Source organism: Odontomachus brunneus, unplaced genomic scaffold (genome assembly GCF_010583005.1).
Source record: "Odontomachus brunneus isolate Ranch 3 - 2012 unplaced genomic scaffold, Obru_v1 Obru_scaffold_041, whole genome shotgun sequence".
In the NCBI taxonomy this organism is placed as follows: domain Eukaryota; kingdom Metazoa; phylum Arthropoda; class Insecta; order Hymenoptera; family Formicidae; genus Odontomachus; species Odontomachus brunneus.
The window spans coordinates 1,114,793-1,133,363 of NW_022639491.1; the positions used below are offsets into that span (position 1 = coordinate 1,114,793).

Below are 18,571 nucleotides of genomic sequence, written 5' to 3' on the forward strand. Positions count from 1 at the left end.
GCTCGTATATCTAGCCGCACATGACCGGGCTCCTCGCCTGATCGTGGCGTGGGAAGGAAAAAAGTGTTCTCTTCTTTTGTCCCGAGACCTCACCGTTCCCTATTCACAAATCGAAACGCCGCGAGGCGATCCAATCGTCGCGCTTAACGCCGGCTATTCAGCGGGAACGTTATTTTCCTACCGGCACTGCCGACACGACGCAGGATTCTCCCCTCTCACCGGATCATCAACAAGCGCGAGTCGCGAATGCAAGGTGTCCCTAGGTGTCGTCGGATTTGCACTGTCAATTAGCAGTTAATTATTATATACAAAAAAAAATAGGGAAATCACGACTGATGGCGATCCGATAACTCACAGTCGGAATGACCGTCAACGTGAATCTCTGCAAATGATGTTTGTCCAAGTAATGATATAATTATTGTTATTAATACGCGGCATTATAGATCGTATAGTCGATACGCGCTTTACGAATTGCCGATGCAAACTGCAAAAATCTCACTCAGCACACGAATGAAACCGATACGAAACGTCTGTTGTTGTAGATTCGAGGAACGGTTCCACGGAATTGGTGGACATGCCGTCTGGAACAGTACCGAACTTGAGTGCCGTCGCGGGCGTCCCTACAGAGGACATGGCGACTTTGTGGTACGCCATGGGTTTCAAGAAGACACCACCGCCGGCCTCGGCGGCGACACCCTCAAGATCGGATCGTGATCGAGAATCAAGTCCACCCGGTGGCGAAGGGGCGGGAAGCGCCCACGACGAGACCAGCAGTAGCGGCAACAAGGAGGACGAGGACGACGACGACGAGGATGCTGATGAGAGGTTGGACCCGAGACACCATGACCCAGAACGTCTCAAGGCTTTTAATGTAAGTGCATGTGGTGCGCGACACATAGCGAATTGTTTCGCGAATCTCGTAGAAAGGAATTACTTAAAAGTTATTAAGGTTCATTCCTAACTCATTGAAGGATATGATTATTTCACGGGCATCTTTAATTTAAGGACTTCCAAAGATTCCAGATTAATATTAGATCTATTTTCACACCTAAAAAATATGATCTTATGTTCTTGTAACTTATTACCGAAAGAGCATTCCCTCTCTAGCGAATTGAACTATCAATAGGAAGTCTATTAGATTTCCACTTCAACTTTTTTCTCTTTAAATAAAAAAAAATATGCTTACTTGAAGCAGAATGCTTCTTTTATAGAGGAAATTTCTATGAAGAATAAGACTTTTAATCAAAGTCTTATATAACTATTGATAAAAGATGAAGTTCCTCTAATTCATCAAGAATATTATGCTTGGAATATTTTTCTTTTGACTTCAGAAGAATTCTTTTGAAGTCGCTTATAAGAGGATTCCGTTAAAAATAAGATCATATTCCTTGGGCGCGTTGAAAATGAATAGATACAATTGGAAGTAAAGTGCTGAAGACATAAAGATAGAGAAAAGATAAATAAATAAGGATAAGAAAAGAAAAAGACAAGTAGAAGGAACGTTCCATATATTTGGCCCTTGCGTGCTAACGTGTGTGCATGTGTGCGGGTTAAGAAATTATTAAATATTACCTAGCTATAAAAGAGAGAAAATAGGATGGTCGTTCTTCGCGCGCGGGAGACGTCGAACGACAGTTTTATTGCCATCCTCGTCGTCGATCCGCGAGACAACGTGCGACAACAGGTAGACAACGACGCTCGTAACCAAATTACGAGCCGCGCCGTTGCATATCCAACCGGTCGCTTTATGCAACCGCCGGCTGGTGATCGCGCTGAAGAAAAGCGTCGTTCGCGCCTCAGAACGGGGAAAGGATCGCGCGTGCGCGGAAGAGAACGGTGATGGAGCTCGGGTGCAGAAGTTAAGGCCGTCGTCATCGACGCGGTGCGGCGCAACGCGATGGGCTTTACCGAAAAACCCTAATTATCGTAAAGTTTTATGAGCGCGTGGTGCGTCCGAGTGGCGGCTCGGCGCGGAGGAACGGCACACACTCTCTCTCTCTCTCTCTCTCTCTCTCTCTCTCTCTCTCTCTCTCTCTCTCTCTCTCTCTCTCATTTGGTTTTTCCGCCCTCGTTTTCTCTGACGGCTGCTCGTATATCTCTCTTTTTCTTCTCTTCTCCCTCCCCTCTTCTTCCTGCCGCCTTCCCGGCTGTTTTCCTCGTGAAAACCAAGAACGAGCGTCGCGAACGCGCGCGGCCGTAGTTTCGCGACGGTCTGTGCGTCCCGGCCGAGCTTCTTAATTAATTACAATTAGTTTAATAGAGCCCCCCGGTGTTGCGCCCCACCGCCGCTAAATTCTTAATTCCTCGAGCGGTTAGCGAGTCGCGTACGACTCCCTTTTAATTCACTCTCGCTATAACGCGATCGTTGTCTCGTGGCAGATGTTCGTGAGGCTGTTTGTCGACGAGAACCTGGACCGCATAGTGCCAATATCGAAGCAGCCGAAGGAGAAGATTCAGGCGATCATCGATAGTTGCATGAGGCAGTTTCCTGAATTTGCTGAGAGGGCGAGGAAGAGGATCCGAACGTACCTGAAGAGTTGTCGAAGGAACAAGCGAGGAAGGGAGGGCGCTCCTTGGGACACAGTAAGTTCATCGTCACGTTCTCTAAGTCGAACACTGCTCTAAACGATCGTTAAGTATATCCGTGAGCATAAAGCGAGAACTTTCGTATCGTATCGCTCGCGAGTGTGAACGCACAATTTTCTGATTATTTAGGAATGAAATTGCTCCTTCAAACTGAATCTTCTCAAAAGTTATGATCTTTCAGAACCTGGGAAATTTTCATGGTCATTTTACAGAGTTTTGCGCTTCTGTTGATCTAAAGTCGCGCGCTTTTCGACATGCACAACAACAGGCGCGAGCGTGACGTTGACGCCACGCGTTTCTTTTTCAGCAAAGGCCTACGCCGGCACACTTAACGTCGGCACAGGCGGAACAGATTTTAGCATTCGCCTGCGAAAACGAGAGCGAGAACGCCAAGCGTATGAGAATCGGTCTCGAACCTGTGTCGCAGCCGATGCCAACCTTACCTGCAGCGACGGTAAGTGAAACCAGGAGTCGCGTAGCCAGGGTGCACCCATACAAAGCTTTCAAAAAAACAAGTGCCATCCATCAGATAGTGCTCATCCAGCAAGAGTCTGTACGTCATACGACGCAAGCAAATTTCGGCTCAATATGAGTGAGGCAAACATACGTGTGACAAAACCTAATCGCATATATGTCTCTTTGTCGCATATTAAGCAGAAGAGACGTGGTAGTGTTATGCATAGGTGTATACCGGAAAAAGTGAATATTCTATTACGACATACGACAGAATCAATTAAGGCATTCTTGAAGAACAAGGTAAGTAATTTTTTACACACGTGCACATCCTTTATATATATTTTTTTATCATCTACGCGAAGAGTTTTACAGTAAAAATCGCGATAAAATTTTGCTTGTCAAAAAACATCAATATTGGATTTTAATTGATTATATTTTTACATGTGTTTTATTTGTATATTTTAGAGTCTGCCATTTTGAAGGCTTTTAGCTACTCATCTTGATCATCTTGATTTATAACGTCAGAAGTGAGAGAACGCACGTCCAAAATTTCTACAAAATATGTCGAAATGAAAAGATATATCTGAACGCTTCTGAAATACTTCCCAACACTTTTCTTTTGATCAAGCAATCAATTAATAGCTGTAAAAGTAACGTTACAAAATAATGAGGAAATATAGGTTAAAAGGGAAGATTGCGTGTTACGTTAATTTTAAGGTTATTTGTTGATTGTTAGAGCAAAAAGAAAACATTCGGGATATTTTAGAGGTGCTTAATCGATTGCAAGCAACATTTTTTGGATATCTTTTTATTTCGACGTATTTTTTAAGAATTTTGGATATGCATTTCCTCGCTTCTGATATTTTTAGGGCAAAAAGAAGTGTTAAACTGTTATATGTTATTATGATCTCAACGAAATTTTTATGAATTAAATTTGATCCTGAATGTTCGGGCCTAGAACATAATATTTCATCTAAATCCCAACTTAATATTTAATAAAATTCGTGCAAAAGGTCGAAAACTGAGAAGCAGAGTACTGACTATTGGACGTTTTACTTTGGACATTAAGAAATGTATTTTGCGTGTTTGAAAGTTCTTTTGAGACATATATCACGGGTCGCACACCACAAAAAATTGATCAAATTGATGCGGTACTTGGAGTGAATCACGAATCGAAAATACGAGGTACGATAAGGCACCGACAAGAGATAACACTTACAGAATATTGTGAGTAATCGGAAGGAAAATAGATCGAACACTTGACTGCGACAACTACGACAAGTGGCACGTGCGTTTGTTTCAACTTACATGAGTATTTTCCACGAAAGTAGTGGATTAATCTCTCTGGACAAACAAATATAGTTGGTAACCTCCTGAAAAAACATCGTCGATCTCGATGTCGCAATTTCGCCGGCATCGACAGTGTTAGCAAAGATAAGCATCACGCAATAAGCGCGTGTGTATACATACAGGCAAGCACGTTCACGGAGTTATAACTCGTTGTCGAATGTGTTGTGTCCGATTTTCCTAACCTTCATAAGAAAAAAAACATGTGCTTTAGTCTCCCGACTTGAGGCCTTATATGCAAGAAAAAAAGTCTGATCTGATGTGATGGCACAGTCCTTTGCAGCCCTATATCTCTATAAGAGTTTAACTTTTTTTTTACTATTTAATAATATATACACTTTATATATAAATATATTATTATATAAATGTATATATTATATATGTATATATTACATTAATTAAATAACTGAGACATTTAAGTAAATATAAATTACGCGATATCGTTGTCAAGTGAATCAATTTTCCACGTGTCGTTTGAGGAGAAAAATTGAAAACAATTCGAATCGTAAAGGAAGACCCACTAATTAAAATGGGTCTAAACCAATCACTCTGTTTGGTAGTATATTAGTATTATACTAGTAGTATATAGAATTGAAAAAGTTACTTAAATTAAAAAACGATGTTTTATTGTTATTTATATTATCCGTTGAAAAAAGTATTTCGTTAACATTACTCAAGAAGTAACGTATTGTTGCAATTTCCATTACTTTATTCACAAAATACATATAATCCGGGTACATATAATCTATGTATATGTGTAAAATAACGATAAAAGTAATAATTATTATATTCGTTACCGTTATTATTACGGATGAAAAAAATAATGTCGTTACCAAGTCTACTTCCTAACTCTAGTCAATCATACATATAAAATATATAAAAAAAAAAAAATATATATATATACACAAATATATATAATTAATATATCAGAGAAAGATTATTTTTTCTCTGTCTATTATACATACTTAGAAACAAAAAGTACTTCAAGTTGAAAGTTCTTTCATGTGTACAATAGAATTATGATGAACGAAGAAAATTAACAATCTCTCTGAGAAAAGAGATGCATCTCTTGTGCATTAGAAGCAACGAGTAAACACATAATTAACTACAGACTAGAACGCGAGAAAACCTTGATTAAACTTGACTCCAGAAGAAAGCAAATAGAGCAAAAAAGCTAAAAAGAAAGAACATTTAAGAGCCAGGCATTGGTTTTTAATGTTTTTTAATGTTGTTTATAGGATTAATTGCATGAATTGTGACAAGTCATATGTAGGTCAAACAGATAAATTGTTAAAAACGAGAATAGCTGAGCATCATAGACCCCCTAAGAACAATTTATCATTAATTTCTGTAATTAAAGCACATCAAATTGACAATAACCATGTGTTTGATTGGGAGAATGTCGAAATACTCGACAAGGAGGTTTCCCATTTTAAACGTTTGATTTCTGAAATGCTATATATCAAAAAAACAAAAAGAAATAGATTTAAACAACCAGACAGACATTGAATTTCTTGGATATCGGTACTCAGATATTCTCGTTAAATTTAAATTTTAATATTTGCGTGCCCCTCTACACAATACATTTCAACAGTTTCAACAGTTTCATTGTTATTATTGTTTGTTTCTAACGCATTCTATTATCTTCGTACAGTAAACACAGCTTATCATATTGACTTTGTTCCAAACATTAGTTGCTTAATTTCATGATGGTATATAGGTATTTATATCTTTTATATTTTCCTCTCTTTGTGTCTAATTGTGATAAATTTTTGGCTTATTCTGTTTTTTTTTTTTTCCATTCAGATTAAGTATTTTAATCGTTTTTCTTGTTGTCATCATCGCGGAGGACTATTTCGTTTAATTTAGCTAGTACCGCATCGTCTACCTAACATTGTTGGCCACATTTTGTCACTGGTTTGGCCATGAAAAGAAAAATAATAGCTTTTATTTATATTCGAATGTCGATTTTGCGTTTTTTAATTTTACTTGCGTGCGTTTTTTTTAATTTTGGTCTTCCGTAACAGTTGACCCTTGCGCTTGAACTTTTTTTTCCTATTGTATTTTCTGAAGAGGATCCAAATCGGATCGAAACGTAAATTGATATAACCGATATTGTAATTGTCTTTGCTACATTGTAATATATTGATTGCACTTTTAAACCTGTGCCTGACTCTTAAATGCTCTTTCCTCTTACCTCTTTTGTTTTGTATTTAATACCTTAGAGCCAATTTTTTAACTTTCACTTTTAACGAGTAGAACATGTTTTCTCCTCTTCTCCGGCTTTTTCCTGAACCGCGGAAATATCGGAAAATATTTCGCGTGCGTGTGTGATGTCTCGCGACACATTATCGCGCGTGAAAATTCAAGGAGTTACTCGCCCGGCGGCGAGATACATACGTGAACGGAGAGCTAGGATTGATATAGGTACCGCGAGAGAGGCCGGTGATAACCCCGCGGGTCGCGCACCTCTCCCACTCTGATACAAGCCGCGCGCATGTAGATCGCGGAGGGCCGAGAGACAGCAGTCGGTTCGTGAAAACGTCGGCCGCGCGTGCGGAACGGGAAAGAGATGGAAAATATTCTCGAGAGAGAAATGCTACGGGAGGAAGGGGGTGGAGAGGGCGAGGGGGGGGGGGCGTAAAAGTTACCACGGCGCCGCGGAAGAGGACAAGTGGAAAAAGTCGCCGTCGCGGCGTACTTTTGCGCGTGCGAGCGACGAGCGCGCTTTCACGTACCGTAGTAGAGACGTCGCTGAGAGACCTTGTCGCGCGATTAGCTTCGCGCATCTGCGTGTTCCGCGACGTTTCACGTGAACGACGCGCACAGAGCTAGTTTCGAATAGCGCGCGAGTTTCGGGGGTCGCACCGTCCGACGACCTCTCGCGCGGGGACACACTGATGATCACTTGTTCGTTTTCTCGCGTAAAAGGGAGAAAGAGTTCGCTCTCTCGTGTTGACGTCGCGTCTAATCCCGCGGAATGAGAACGTCGGCGCGATTCGACGTTCTAACGCGCCAGATCGGCTTAATATTCGCTACTACCTATTGTATCACGCGCGCTCTCGCTCCGCCGGGGTTCGTTGACCCTCCCTTTAATAAGACAGCGCGAAAAAGCGGTAAGCGATCGCCCTCGCTATTTCGAGTGCGAGGCGGGCAAGGTGCGGGCGGTAGCCATCCAATTCCGCACAATGCAGCAATGGTGCTCGGTGCACCTAATCCTCCCCTGGTCCCCGTCGCGGTTCTTCCCCGATACTCCCCGCCGCAGTTCTTCCGCGAGTTCCGCAGTTGGCGAACACACCGCCGCGACACCGTCGCCCATCCGTTCGTTCGTTTCTCTTTCGCTCTACCCTTTCCTACCAATCGTCTCATCGTGTCTCACACGCAAACGAGAGCTGAAATGCGCGCGCGGTCTCCCGTCGCCGGCTCGACTTATCTACTTTGAAAATCCCTGCCCGAGAAGGAGACGGAGAAACAGACAGAGAGAGTCTCGATAACCTCTCCGGCGACCTAAACCTAACCCATTAAGGAGAAGACCTCTCTCGCTCTCCTTCTCCTTCTTTCTTTCTTTCTCGATCTCTCTCTCTCTATCTATCTCATGCATGTCGGGGTTTGTGCGCGGCGGACGCGGCTATCTGCTCTCTTCGTGGCCACCTATATAATTGACGTCAACGCACACTGCTGGCCTTTCATAAAAACACCTCCCTACATCCGTTCTCCGCCGCGCGCTCGAAGATTTCATTCCTCCGTGCTCGCCGGGCCCTCTCTCTCTCTCTCTCTCTTTCCACGCGATCCCCCAGCTCTCCTTCTTGCTCTCTTCTTATCCACCTCCTCCTCCGCCTCCGCCGCCGCTGCCGCCAACCCTCCGTGTGCGTCTCACTCGATCTTCTCCTTCGTCGAGCAAGTCATCCGTTTCTGTGGTGGAAACGCACATCACCACCTCTTGACTCGCTCGCCTCATGGTCCTCTTCTTCTTTCCTCCTCGTCCTCCTCTTCTCTCCGTTTGTTCCTCCCCCACTCACCTCCTCCTCTTCCTCCTCCTCCTCCTACACTTCCTCCCTTTCCACGAATTAATTTCCTCCCGCGAGCTTACTCACGCCTCGTCGTTTCGTCCCGGCGCATTCGAACGTTCCTTTCTTCTTGGGTTCCTGGCGTTCCTCCCTCGTGTCAACCCGCTTTTTCCTCACCTCCCTCACTTGCCTCTTCGTTCTCTCACCCGCGCCCCCTCCTCGCCCCTCATCTTCCTCCACCTCCTATGCCGCCGCCAATCGAGAGAGAACATCTTCGCTGCTCCGGACCGAGCTCGAGTAAACGCGGACGTTATTGTTATCGTATCGATGCGTCGCCGGTAGGCAGGGTGGGGCGCGGACGTTGAAGTGGAAGAAGATCGAGAGAAGAAACAGAAGAGGAAGTCGAAGTGAAGAAACTCCCGGCGCGCTTTGTTCCGCTCGGTTGCTCGCGGTGGCGGTCGGTGAATACGATCGTGCTCGATGATTGGGATCGTGTTGATAACGAGATCAGGGATAGACGATATGATAGAGGCTCGATTAGCTCGTGTCGGGACGATCATCCGCGGCCGGACCGATGATCGATAGTTCGTACGGTGATCGATAGTGCCGGCTGCTGTTTGCTGTTGTTCGGTGACACGTGCCTCCGGGACATCGACTGGCTACCGTCCGCGTATCAATCATGAGGAAAAAGAATCTACGGGTCGTTCACAAGCAGGTGTACGATCGCGATCAGGTTCAGCAGGTACCGTTTATCGCGGCGATCGCGGGATCGTATGCGCTCGCTTGCTCGCTCGCTCGCTCGCTCGCTCGCTCACGATCATTCTCCAACACATCCCAATGTAATCGTGGCGGCATCGGAGATAAAGTTAACATCGTTAACATCGTTGTTCTTTGGCGCCCCCGCGGGATGCGCTCACGGCGGGATCCAGTTTCCCAGTTGGAGCGCGTTCGCCCGTCGAGAATCGTATCGCGAAATATTCAACGTGGCCGTTGAGAGCGCCGGGACGACGGTCCTTTCGGCGCTCGCTGAAATAATAATCGCCGCGAATATCCCGTCTTCGATCGGCATTAAGCCGAAACTAGGTCGAGACGCTCAAAAATGTAGAACGCCTGATAACCGCTTTCTCGCCGGAGGAGGAATTTCGCGAGCCGTCGCGATAATCGCAGTCAACGGACTGATATGATTACGTTATCCCCCGAAAAGTGGGAGAGCTGCCGCGAATCCGTCCCTCTGTGAAAGTAGAAGTCACATTTGGGTATTCGCGAAGCAAATTGTCATCATGTTTCTCATTATTCGCGACGGTTCCATCTAACCCCGCGAATACGAGAGGTCAGGAAATAGAGATGTAGGAGGATAAAGGATAAGATGCACGATCATTCGCAAGGATCGTTTCAGCGGGATTCTGACCTTGCCACTTCGTTCGTTTCAGCAAACGGATGTCCGATCAAATATGGACCACTTCTCGAGCACGCCGGTGAAATCACTTCCGGTCAAGAGGGAGGATACACCACCGGCATCGCTAACGTCTCTGGCACCGCTAACCAGTTTGGCGAGCCTGCCGAGCGCCACCCTCTCCTCCACCCCACTGTCGCTCGCGTCCGCATCCAAGTTACTCACGCCGACGGACAACAAGGGTCTCATGAGGTCAGTACGATGAACTACTTAGTTACGCCGAATGAAATCTGCGCGTTTGCTCACTCGCGACGTGTGCTTAGAGAGCGATATGTCGCTCCTATTCGCGATCGTTTCGCAATCCGCGTGCGCGCGCGTGTTTTGCGGCCGATGTCGTCAAGGCCGATGTTCGCGATTCGACACGAGAGAGACGCGAAAATAAGCCTTCTTGCATATCGAATTCTACCTTATTCTATTCCTCGCGATGTAAATGCGTCATTTATCTCTTCCATTTTCTCTTTTCTACTTCTCAAGGAAGAGGAAGGCTCATTGTCTCACGTCGCGGTTACGGTTAACTGAATTTAGATCGATGAATATTCATTAAGATTATTTTATCTCAGCCCGTTTAACTACATGTATTTGTGTCTACGTGTGGGATGTTTTATTGTTAAATCAATTATTATTAATTTATTGCTATCATTATTTGTATCTGTCCTTGATATTAGTTACTTGTTAAATATTATTTGTAATATATGTTATCGTGTCGATACATATCAAAAACCAAATTTAATATTGGCTTAATATTAGCTGTTACAAAGCTGTTGTCGCACTTTGCTCTGTTGTCTGCTCAACAAACGCACTTCTTGCACTACTTATGCCAATATTATTTAGTCTGCCAATTTGTAATCGAAACATCCAAGTTGTATCATTATTCTTATTAATTTTGACCCGATTTACCGTGCGTAACCACCGATTATCGTTATTGGCGTTAAGAGATACCCGTCGTCGAATCGTGCGAGAGTTCCAGATAAAAGGCCTCGGCCGGTCAAAGGCCACGGCACAAAAATTCACCGGGCGCGCCTCGAGAAACGGGCACACGTCCTCAACGGAGACGGAGCGAGCGAGCGAGAAAGAGAGAGAGAGAGAGAGAGAGAGAGAGAGAGAGAGAGGGAGAAAGAGAGCTATTATTAATCGTAGCTCTTTTATATCACTAACGCGCATCTCATTCTCGTTTTTCAGCCAAACGACGATAGTCAGCTCGTCGGCGGTGAATGGTGTCGCCAGCGGCGGTGCGCCGACCGCGATGTACAGACCGAACTTCAGCCAGGCCTTCCAACGCGCCGGACCCACAACGGTACCGCCGACCCTCTCCGCCGGGCTGTACCCGACTCAAAGTTTCACATCGGGCCTACTGAGCAACGGTACACAAAGTAATACCTGGTTATTGGTGTCCTAAGTTTGCTTCTTCTGTGCTTCTTCATTATCACTCATAGAGTCGCGGGCATGTCTGACGCGCCACGCCGAGATCACTGGTGGGCTTTGTAGAAAACGCTTTTCGTTCTCTAGAGTCTCTTGAGAGATAGATTTCTCGTTAGCCAAACAGCTTGCCGAACGAGGAATCACGCGGACGAATTTTATGAACCGCCTCTGCCTGTAATTTGTACTATCTGTCCCGCGATAGTTATAATGTTCCGGTTCAATGACGCGACCGATACTTAGTTTTTCGATGACGTTCGCGCGAAAGAAGAATTCTTTCGTGATATCGAGCGCGTGCATGAAAGAGGGAGAGGGAGATGGAGAGAGAAAGACAGTCATCACGAGATCAGCGTGATTAATGATGAACCTGTTGTGTTGCACTTTGCAGGACCAACGGATCTCAGTATGAAGAATACCAAACCGCTACTGAGTCACAAGTTAAATGCTACGGAGATGACGGCCGTGAAGCAACTTATCACCGGGTATCGGGAATCCGCGGCCTTTTTGCTCAGGTCGGCCGACGAACTGGAGCAATTGCTGCTGCAGCAGCCATAGAGCTACATTTACGTCGCCGGCTCTTCGCAACTGGGTTCGTCGTAGGCACAACGACCAACTGGAGAGACTACTTGACATACGTACGATCATTCACGATCGCTACTGTTAGGGAGGAAGCAACCAGCCGACGACGGATTCGCAGGCGGTGTTTCGTTTGCACCCACTATCATCCTCTCACTATCCAACCGTCGGCAACATGGCTCTCTTCGAGGACTCAGCGCGAGTCGCGAGCACACGACGGTCGAATTAACGGGAAATGCTAAGGAGACGACGGCCGTCGGATGGATCCGTCGGGTCATTTTTTGAGGAACTGATCCGTTCGCCCGCTCCGTGGCGAATTCCCGGGACAGATTGTTTCTCGACAAAGAGCCGGCACGAAAGACGCGGAGAAGAGGCTGAAACTGCTACGGGATCGGGTGGATAGAGGAGAGACACGCGCCCGGCGGAAGAGCGATCCTTTTAATGCGTTTTCTTCTATATTGTTGACATATTTTGGCTAAAGGCGCCAATGAAACGGTTCCATGAATATATAGTAAATAATTGCGTATCTCATTATCGCGCATCTCACTGCGATGTTTCTAATTCTAGGCTTAAGGAAACTATTTGACAGGGTGTATATAGAGAGGAATAATGAGAGATATTTACTTAATTACTGATAAGCTTAAATATGATGCGGCGAGGGCGAATGCGTGCGAGCGCGAGAAGCAGAAGATAAGACGAGAATACGGAACCTCGAGATAACGGATAATCATCGTTCGGAAACGCACGCTGAATATTTTCTAACGAGACACGAGGGAGAGTGTTCCGCGCTTGCAACTTTTTTCCTATTCTGGCTCGTAAGCTTCGCGAAGAAACCCGCTCTCGCGGCGCGTTGTCGTGTGAATCTAATCCGCAATCCGCGTTGTTTCGATACGACCGACGAAGAGCCGTCACGTGTTCTTACGAGATACTAAAATTTCGCTAAAAATCTGTCTGTTGTTATGTACATATTACGTGAATGATATATACATATATATACATACATACATATATATATATATATATATATATATATATATATATATATATATATATATGATAAAAAGTAGATGTACTCCCACGAGAGAACGTTTTGATGTTCCTTGGACGAGTGCTCAAGTGATGAATCGCGCCATTCACTTCGAGAGTGGGCGTAAACGAAATTTTGAAAAATAAATTTGAATACGCGAAACAGTAAAGATCACACGAAAAAGCATATATATGTTATATATGCATTATATGTGTGAATATATATACGGCACATATGTATACATTGAGAAAAAATATCTAAAAATGAACAGATATTTCTTAAGCATATATATGTACACTAAGAAAAAAATATCTAAAAATAAACAAATATTTCTTAGGTGGATACCAACATTAACATTAACATGTTTACTTACATTAAAATTCATTTTATTTGAAACGAGTATTGTTTTACTTAAACCGAGTAAACAATACTCTGTTTGAATAAAGAGAATTTTTATTTAGGTAAATATATTAACAATGTATATTAAGAAATACTTGTTAATTTTTAGATATTTCTCTTTCTCAGTGTATTTATGGGCACACATCCGATTTTTTACGCGAATCTTCAAAATTTATCTTTCGCCACTTTCGCAGCGAACAACCCGGTTCGAGAGGATTCTACGACAGTCGTACGTGTACATACGAGTAAAATGCGTTCGCGCATTAATACACGTGTACATAAAAGAAAGAAAAATACGTAGGCCGCAGGACAAGATGGATTTTTTTAACGATGACGGGTCGAGTCGGGTCGCGCCGCGTAGCGTTGCGTCGCATCTCGCTCGAGGAGACTTCGCAACTGATGAATTAATTTACTAATTAATTGACTAGCGATATAACTGTGTACAACTCGCTCGTAATGTAGTCAGACCAGAGTTGTGTCTCGAAGGCGTGTCAAAGAGGCGTTTAGTGAGAGTCGGGAGTATAATTTCGGGACCATCTTGTCACGATTGGACAATACGTTACAACCGTATTCGTGGTCTCCGGACGCATCATTGTGTTACCAAAGAACACTAATTATTATCGGTAATATTATAAGCGTAGCGCTGTAAGAGAATCGCGTCCTTTTTTTTAACTGTATACCTTAAGACAATTCGTTTACCTTCCGCGAGGATCGTGAATTTATTATTATTTTTTTTCGCCACTTTCGTACGAGGATACATACAACATCGTGATATTTCACGTGACATTTGTATATATCTGATGATGTCGGTTCATTTAACATTATTATCTTATTATTATTATTATTATTTGCGTTATTACTTTTACGACATATTATTATTAACGTCGTCCTTTGTATTAATTATTACATTTTTACCATTACTGTCATTATTCTCGTCATCGTCGTCGTTGTCGTCGAGATTCTCAGATCGTCAGAAGTAAAAGAAGGAGAATGGTTGCTACAAATTGATTCCTGTGAATCGGGGAAGCGAGAAGACGGAGCGAAACACAACTCATACGCGACCACTTCGCTCCGTCCTCCAGCCCCATTTTCCACGGAAAGTTTTCGCTCGTTAAGTCTATTCTGTCGTTGTTTTGTACATAGTTTATACACACTGTCGGAGTGCATATAATAGATTATGGATATTAAGTTGCTTAAATAATTAGATGCAAGACGAAAGAGTACGTATAAATATATAATGTAAATGTAAAATATGTTTATGCGTATGATTACCGGTTGCTGTCATCGTCGAACTCCGAGTGCAGAACATTCCATTTTTCCAATGGGAGATAAGCGAGCGGAAAGAAAACACATAGAGAAAAAAAAAGACGAACGAGACGAAAAAATATAGACAATTTTATTAGAGAGGGAGAGTGAGATCGTGTGAGCGCGAAAGAGAGAACGAGCGAGATTAGGAGAGAGAAAGAAATGAAGCGTGTGAGTGAGAATGTGAGAAAGAACGAGAAAGGGAGAGAGAGAGAGAGAGAGAGAGAGAGAGAGAGAGAGAGAGAGAGAGAGAATGTATGCGTGCGTATACTATGCGATCACACGTGATGAATGTGAACGTGCGCTCATCGTAGACTTTACAGGAGTCACGACTTTCATTGTCTCGACAAACGCGTGAAAAAGTCGTACTTCCTTTTTCCTTTCCCGTTTCTGCGATCGACTTCGCCAATGATGTTTGCGCAACTTTAGTGAGAATATCGAATAAATCGTTTGGCCATTTGAAAATAATTCTTATCTCTTCAATTCACTCTTTTCTTTCTCTTCAAACTCAATTGTGTGTTTTGCGACACACACATACACACACACATACACACGCGCGTCGAATACAATTTTTCGCTCCCGTTCCATAATAATCTAAACGCGATCTTTAATCGACAGATATACACACACACACACCACAGTGCAATAGTCTAAATGGCGGCTCCCGTCGCTCTATCGTGTATTATCAGAGTCATGACGATACTTCTGTATGATGCACAAGACGTAAAATATACTCAGCTCAGTCACTCTCATTCCCCTCCTCCTCCGCTCCCTGCTTCTCGCCCTGCCAGACCCGTTGGTCTCGAGCAGGCGTCACGCGTAGCACTTCTTCACAAATATAGACAATTTGTATCAACAGCTCTCTCATATCGTATCTTACCGCTAGCATTGTAACATTTACGCGTAATCCACCTCAGATCAGTAGTCTGTCCGCGCGAGGCCGAGCTCCTCGCGTTTTACCACGTGTTCTCTCCTCCACGTCTCTCTAACCCGCACCTCTCCCCCCCCCCTCCTTCTCCGATCCTACAAGTCCTGCCAAGTTGAATTTTACTTGCATCTACAAAATGTTCACTACGTGCGCTCCGTTGATTGAACGATGACTTTACGATTAAGCCTCCGCGCGATACTACACAGTTCCTTCGAGGATTTTTGTTCTCGAGCGAATCAATCGCGGCAGGAAATGTCAGGTTTACCGATCATCATTTTGTCTCTCGCGATCGAGCAAGGATCGGAACGGACCGAATCGACGTGTGGTCGATGTCACGCGCACTTCTCCCGGCCGAAACCTTCTCACGCGTCCGAAATACGGAATAAAAGGAAAAGGGAAAGACACACACACGAAGGGAGAGACGAGATAGAGGAGCGCGGTTCGTCACGGGGTGTTACGACCGTGAAAACCTTGCGACACCACCACTACTACTACTCTGTTCCTCCGTTTTTTTCCTACGTTCGATAAAAGCAGCGTCCGTCGTACCTTGATTTTTGCCTACGCTGAAGGAAAAGCGCGGATATGCCGCCGTTCGTATAGTCGCGAAAGAATCGATGTATATTTACCGAGAAAAGGTGGAGAAAAATGGAAAGAAAATAAATGAATATGTATTTGTTCCTGAAGAAAAATCTAATAAGAGTAGTGATATACCGTAAAAAAGGGGGATGAAGAGAAAAGCTAATATTAATATCGATAGTGAACGATAACGATATAATTTGATGGTACATACTTTCTTATAAGTAACATTATACACATTACTACGATTATATTGTAGAGTTGGTACGGTTCTTGAGGATGCCTTGCCTGTAAATGTAACACACGTTAAATGACAAAAAAAATCTTATTACCTTGTAAATGTTTTACCAAATATAATCGATTATTCAACTTATACTTCGGTGCCTGTGGTCCTTTCAATTATCCACAGTCTTCTCTCTCTCTCTCTCTCTCTCTCTCTCTCTCTCTCTCTCTCTCTCTCTCTCTCTCGTTTTCTTCCCACCTTTCTCACACTCCACCACCCGTACCAAAACGTTCCTGTTGAAATTTATGACGCAGTGAATTATCATTTCTCCTTTTACGCGTCCACTCCCTTCCTCCCCCCTCTCTTTCTCTGCCTCTTTTCGTTTTTTCTCTCTTTCTCTTTTTTGTTTCTGAGGCCGCGAACCGTCTTTCCCGGAGTGATTAACGTCAACCGAAAGATCGCCGTAAACCCGCGGCCATAAATATTCGGCCGCACGCATAATCGTATGCGGCGCCTTTAAACGCGACGAGCCCGATAATGTATTATACGCGTGTATACATATCGGACGAAATGGAAAGTCGAATAAAAGTTTGCGGCAAGATCGCGATCTCGGGCGGATTGCGACAGAGCGTAAGTTGAACCTGCTCTCGCGACGCAACGCAATGTGCCGAGAGTGCAAAAAAAAACCTATCTCGTCGTGCGGCGTTCGATCACCCCTTTCGAGAGAACTCCGCGCGCTTCGCCCCGTATCCGACGAATAAAGAAACACAGCGGCTCTCTGTCTCTGTGTTCTCAATTCAGCATGTTAAGTAAACTCGTCATATCCTATTGTGACGCGGGTGTATCGCAGAAATAATTTCAATAATTGCCTCATTTTATTTAATTGCATAACGGAGAGTCTAATTATAACAGAGATGACGATAACAAACGATACTGAGGCTCACTCGCGTTTTTAATTTAATTAATTGTGTATCAGAGAATACATCTAATTATACTTGTTACTCATGTAGAAATATTATGAATATATGAAATATTATTACTATTTATGTAGAAATAATTCTGAATTATGACGAAAATCTATTGGTAAGAGCTAATTTCACGTATGTTATCGTGATTATTATAATATGAGCAAAACTAACGCATGAATCGATTGGAATTATCGCGTGCAGATTGATCGAATTCGTTGCTAGCGAAAAAATTGTTTCAAGTGCTGTTCTAAACACAAACATAATTTCTATTATTAATTCAAGAATCCTCGCGATACGGGTTGCCATTTTTCTGCAAATCGATGTCGTAGTCGATGGCTCGATGACTCGGCTCGGACACCATTTAATTTCACCTTGGTGTCTCGCGGGGAAATTACGCTCTCGGCAAATGAATCTTGACCAAACACCCGTCCTACTTCGCGACGCGAAGTCTCGCGCGTAAGGTGCGCGTCGCATTCGCGGATCGATCCGCATTTCTCTCTTTCTCTCTACTTCACCGGACAGGGGATATCGCGCGGGGGCTTGTTTCCTCGCCGCGGAGTCGTAAAGCCGTTTCCTCCGCCGAGCCCTGCGGAGTAACGTTTATCGGCCGGCAATGCATCACGGGCTTTACGAAGGCCTTTGCATTCGAATGGCCCGCGGGTTTCAGGGGAACGCCGCGGTCTCGCTGTAAGACGAGCAGCTCGGCCGCACGTATACGCACGCATACGTGCGTGCGTACTTCGCGCCCGCACATATCCCCGCACGCGTTAGACACTTTTCACGCCGATCGCTTCTCGCTTCGCTCGCGGTATCGTCGCTCTTTGTCTCGCTCGCGACGCGAGCAAGAAGTTACATCACGTAGGAGAGAGCGCTTTCGGAATTTTGATTGTATCTCTATTCTATTCTATCTTATTCTATTCTATCCTATTCTATTGTGTTACATTCTAATCCGTTCCACATTCGCAAATTACGACGTACCTGGTCCTGCATGTTACGATCGCGCGTGTGTGCGTATCGCTTGTTTCTAATTAATATATACTTTTTCTCATTACCTCAAACCAAGGCCCATATTAATTGTGGTTACTTGAAACTCATCTTAAGCGAGATGCACAGATTTAAATTCAGAATTAAGGCTCCTGGGGAGTCGCATCATCCATCTCTTTTTAATGACGTCAGAAGCGAGAAAATGCATGCTAAAAATTCCTGCAAAATACGTCGAGATAAACAGATATATCCACAAAACGACATTTGCGATCGATTAAGTACATCTCTAAAATACTCCGTACACTTTCCTTTTGTTCTAA

At 44.0% G+C, this 18,571-nt stretch overlaps 1 protein-coding gene across 6 annotated transcripts in view; it reads left to right on the top strand.

The window, feature by feature from the left end:
- LOC116844477 (nucleolar protein 4-like) overlaps positions 1 to 11,971 on the top strand; it is a 107,145-nt gene extending 95,174 nt beyond the window's left edge. For 4 of the 6 annotated variants that reach the window (XM_032816017.1, XM_032816015.1, XM_032816020.1 and 1 more), the window contains 6 exons: positions 543 to 871; positions 2,380 to 2,583; positions 2,894 to 3,040; positions 9,827 to 10,041; positions 11,029 to 11,219; positions 11,654 to 11,971. In XM_032816017.1, coding sequence (XP_032671908.1) covers positions 543 to 871; positions 2,380 to 2,583; positions 2,894 to 3,040; positions 9,827 to 10,041; positions 11,029 to 11,219; positions 11,654 to 11,820 — 1,253 coding nt within the window. In that variant the 3' untranslated portion in view covers positions 11,821 to 11,971. The remainder of the gene's footprint in view (positions 1 to 542; positions 872 to 2,379; positions 2,584 to 2,893; positions 3,041 to 9,826; positions 10,042 to 11,028; positions 11,220 to 11,653) is intronic. The other 2 variants (XM_032816016.1, XM_032816019.1) reach the window with 2 other exon arrangements.
- Positions 11,972 to 18,571: the final 6,600 nt, after the last annotated feature.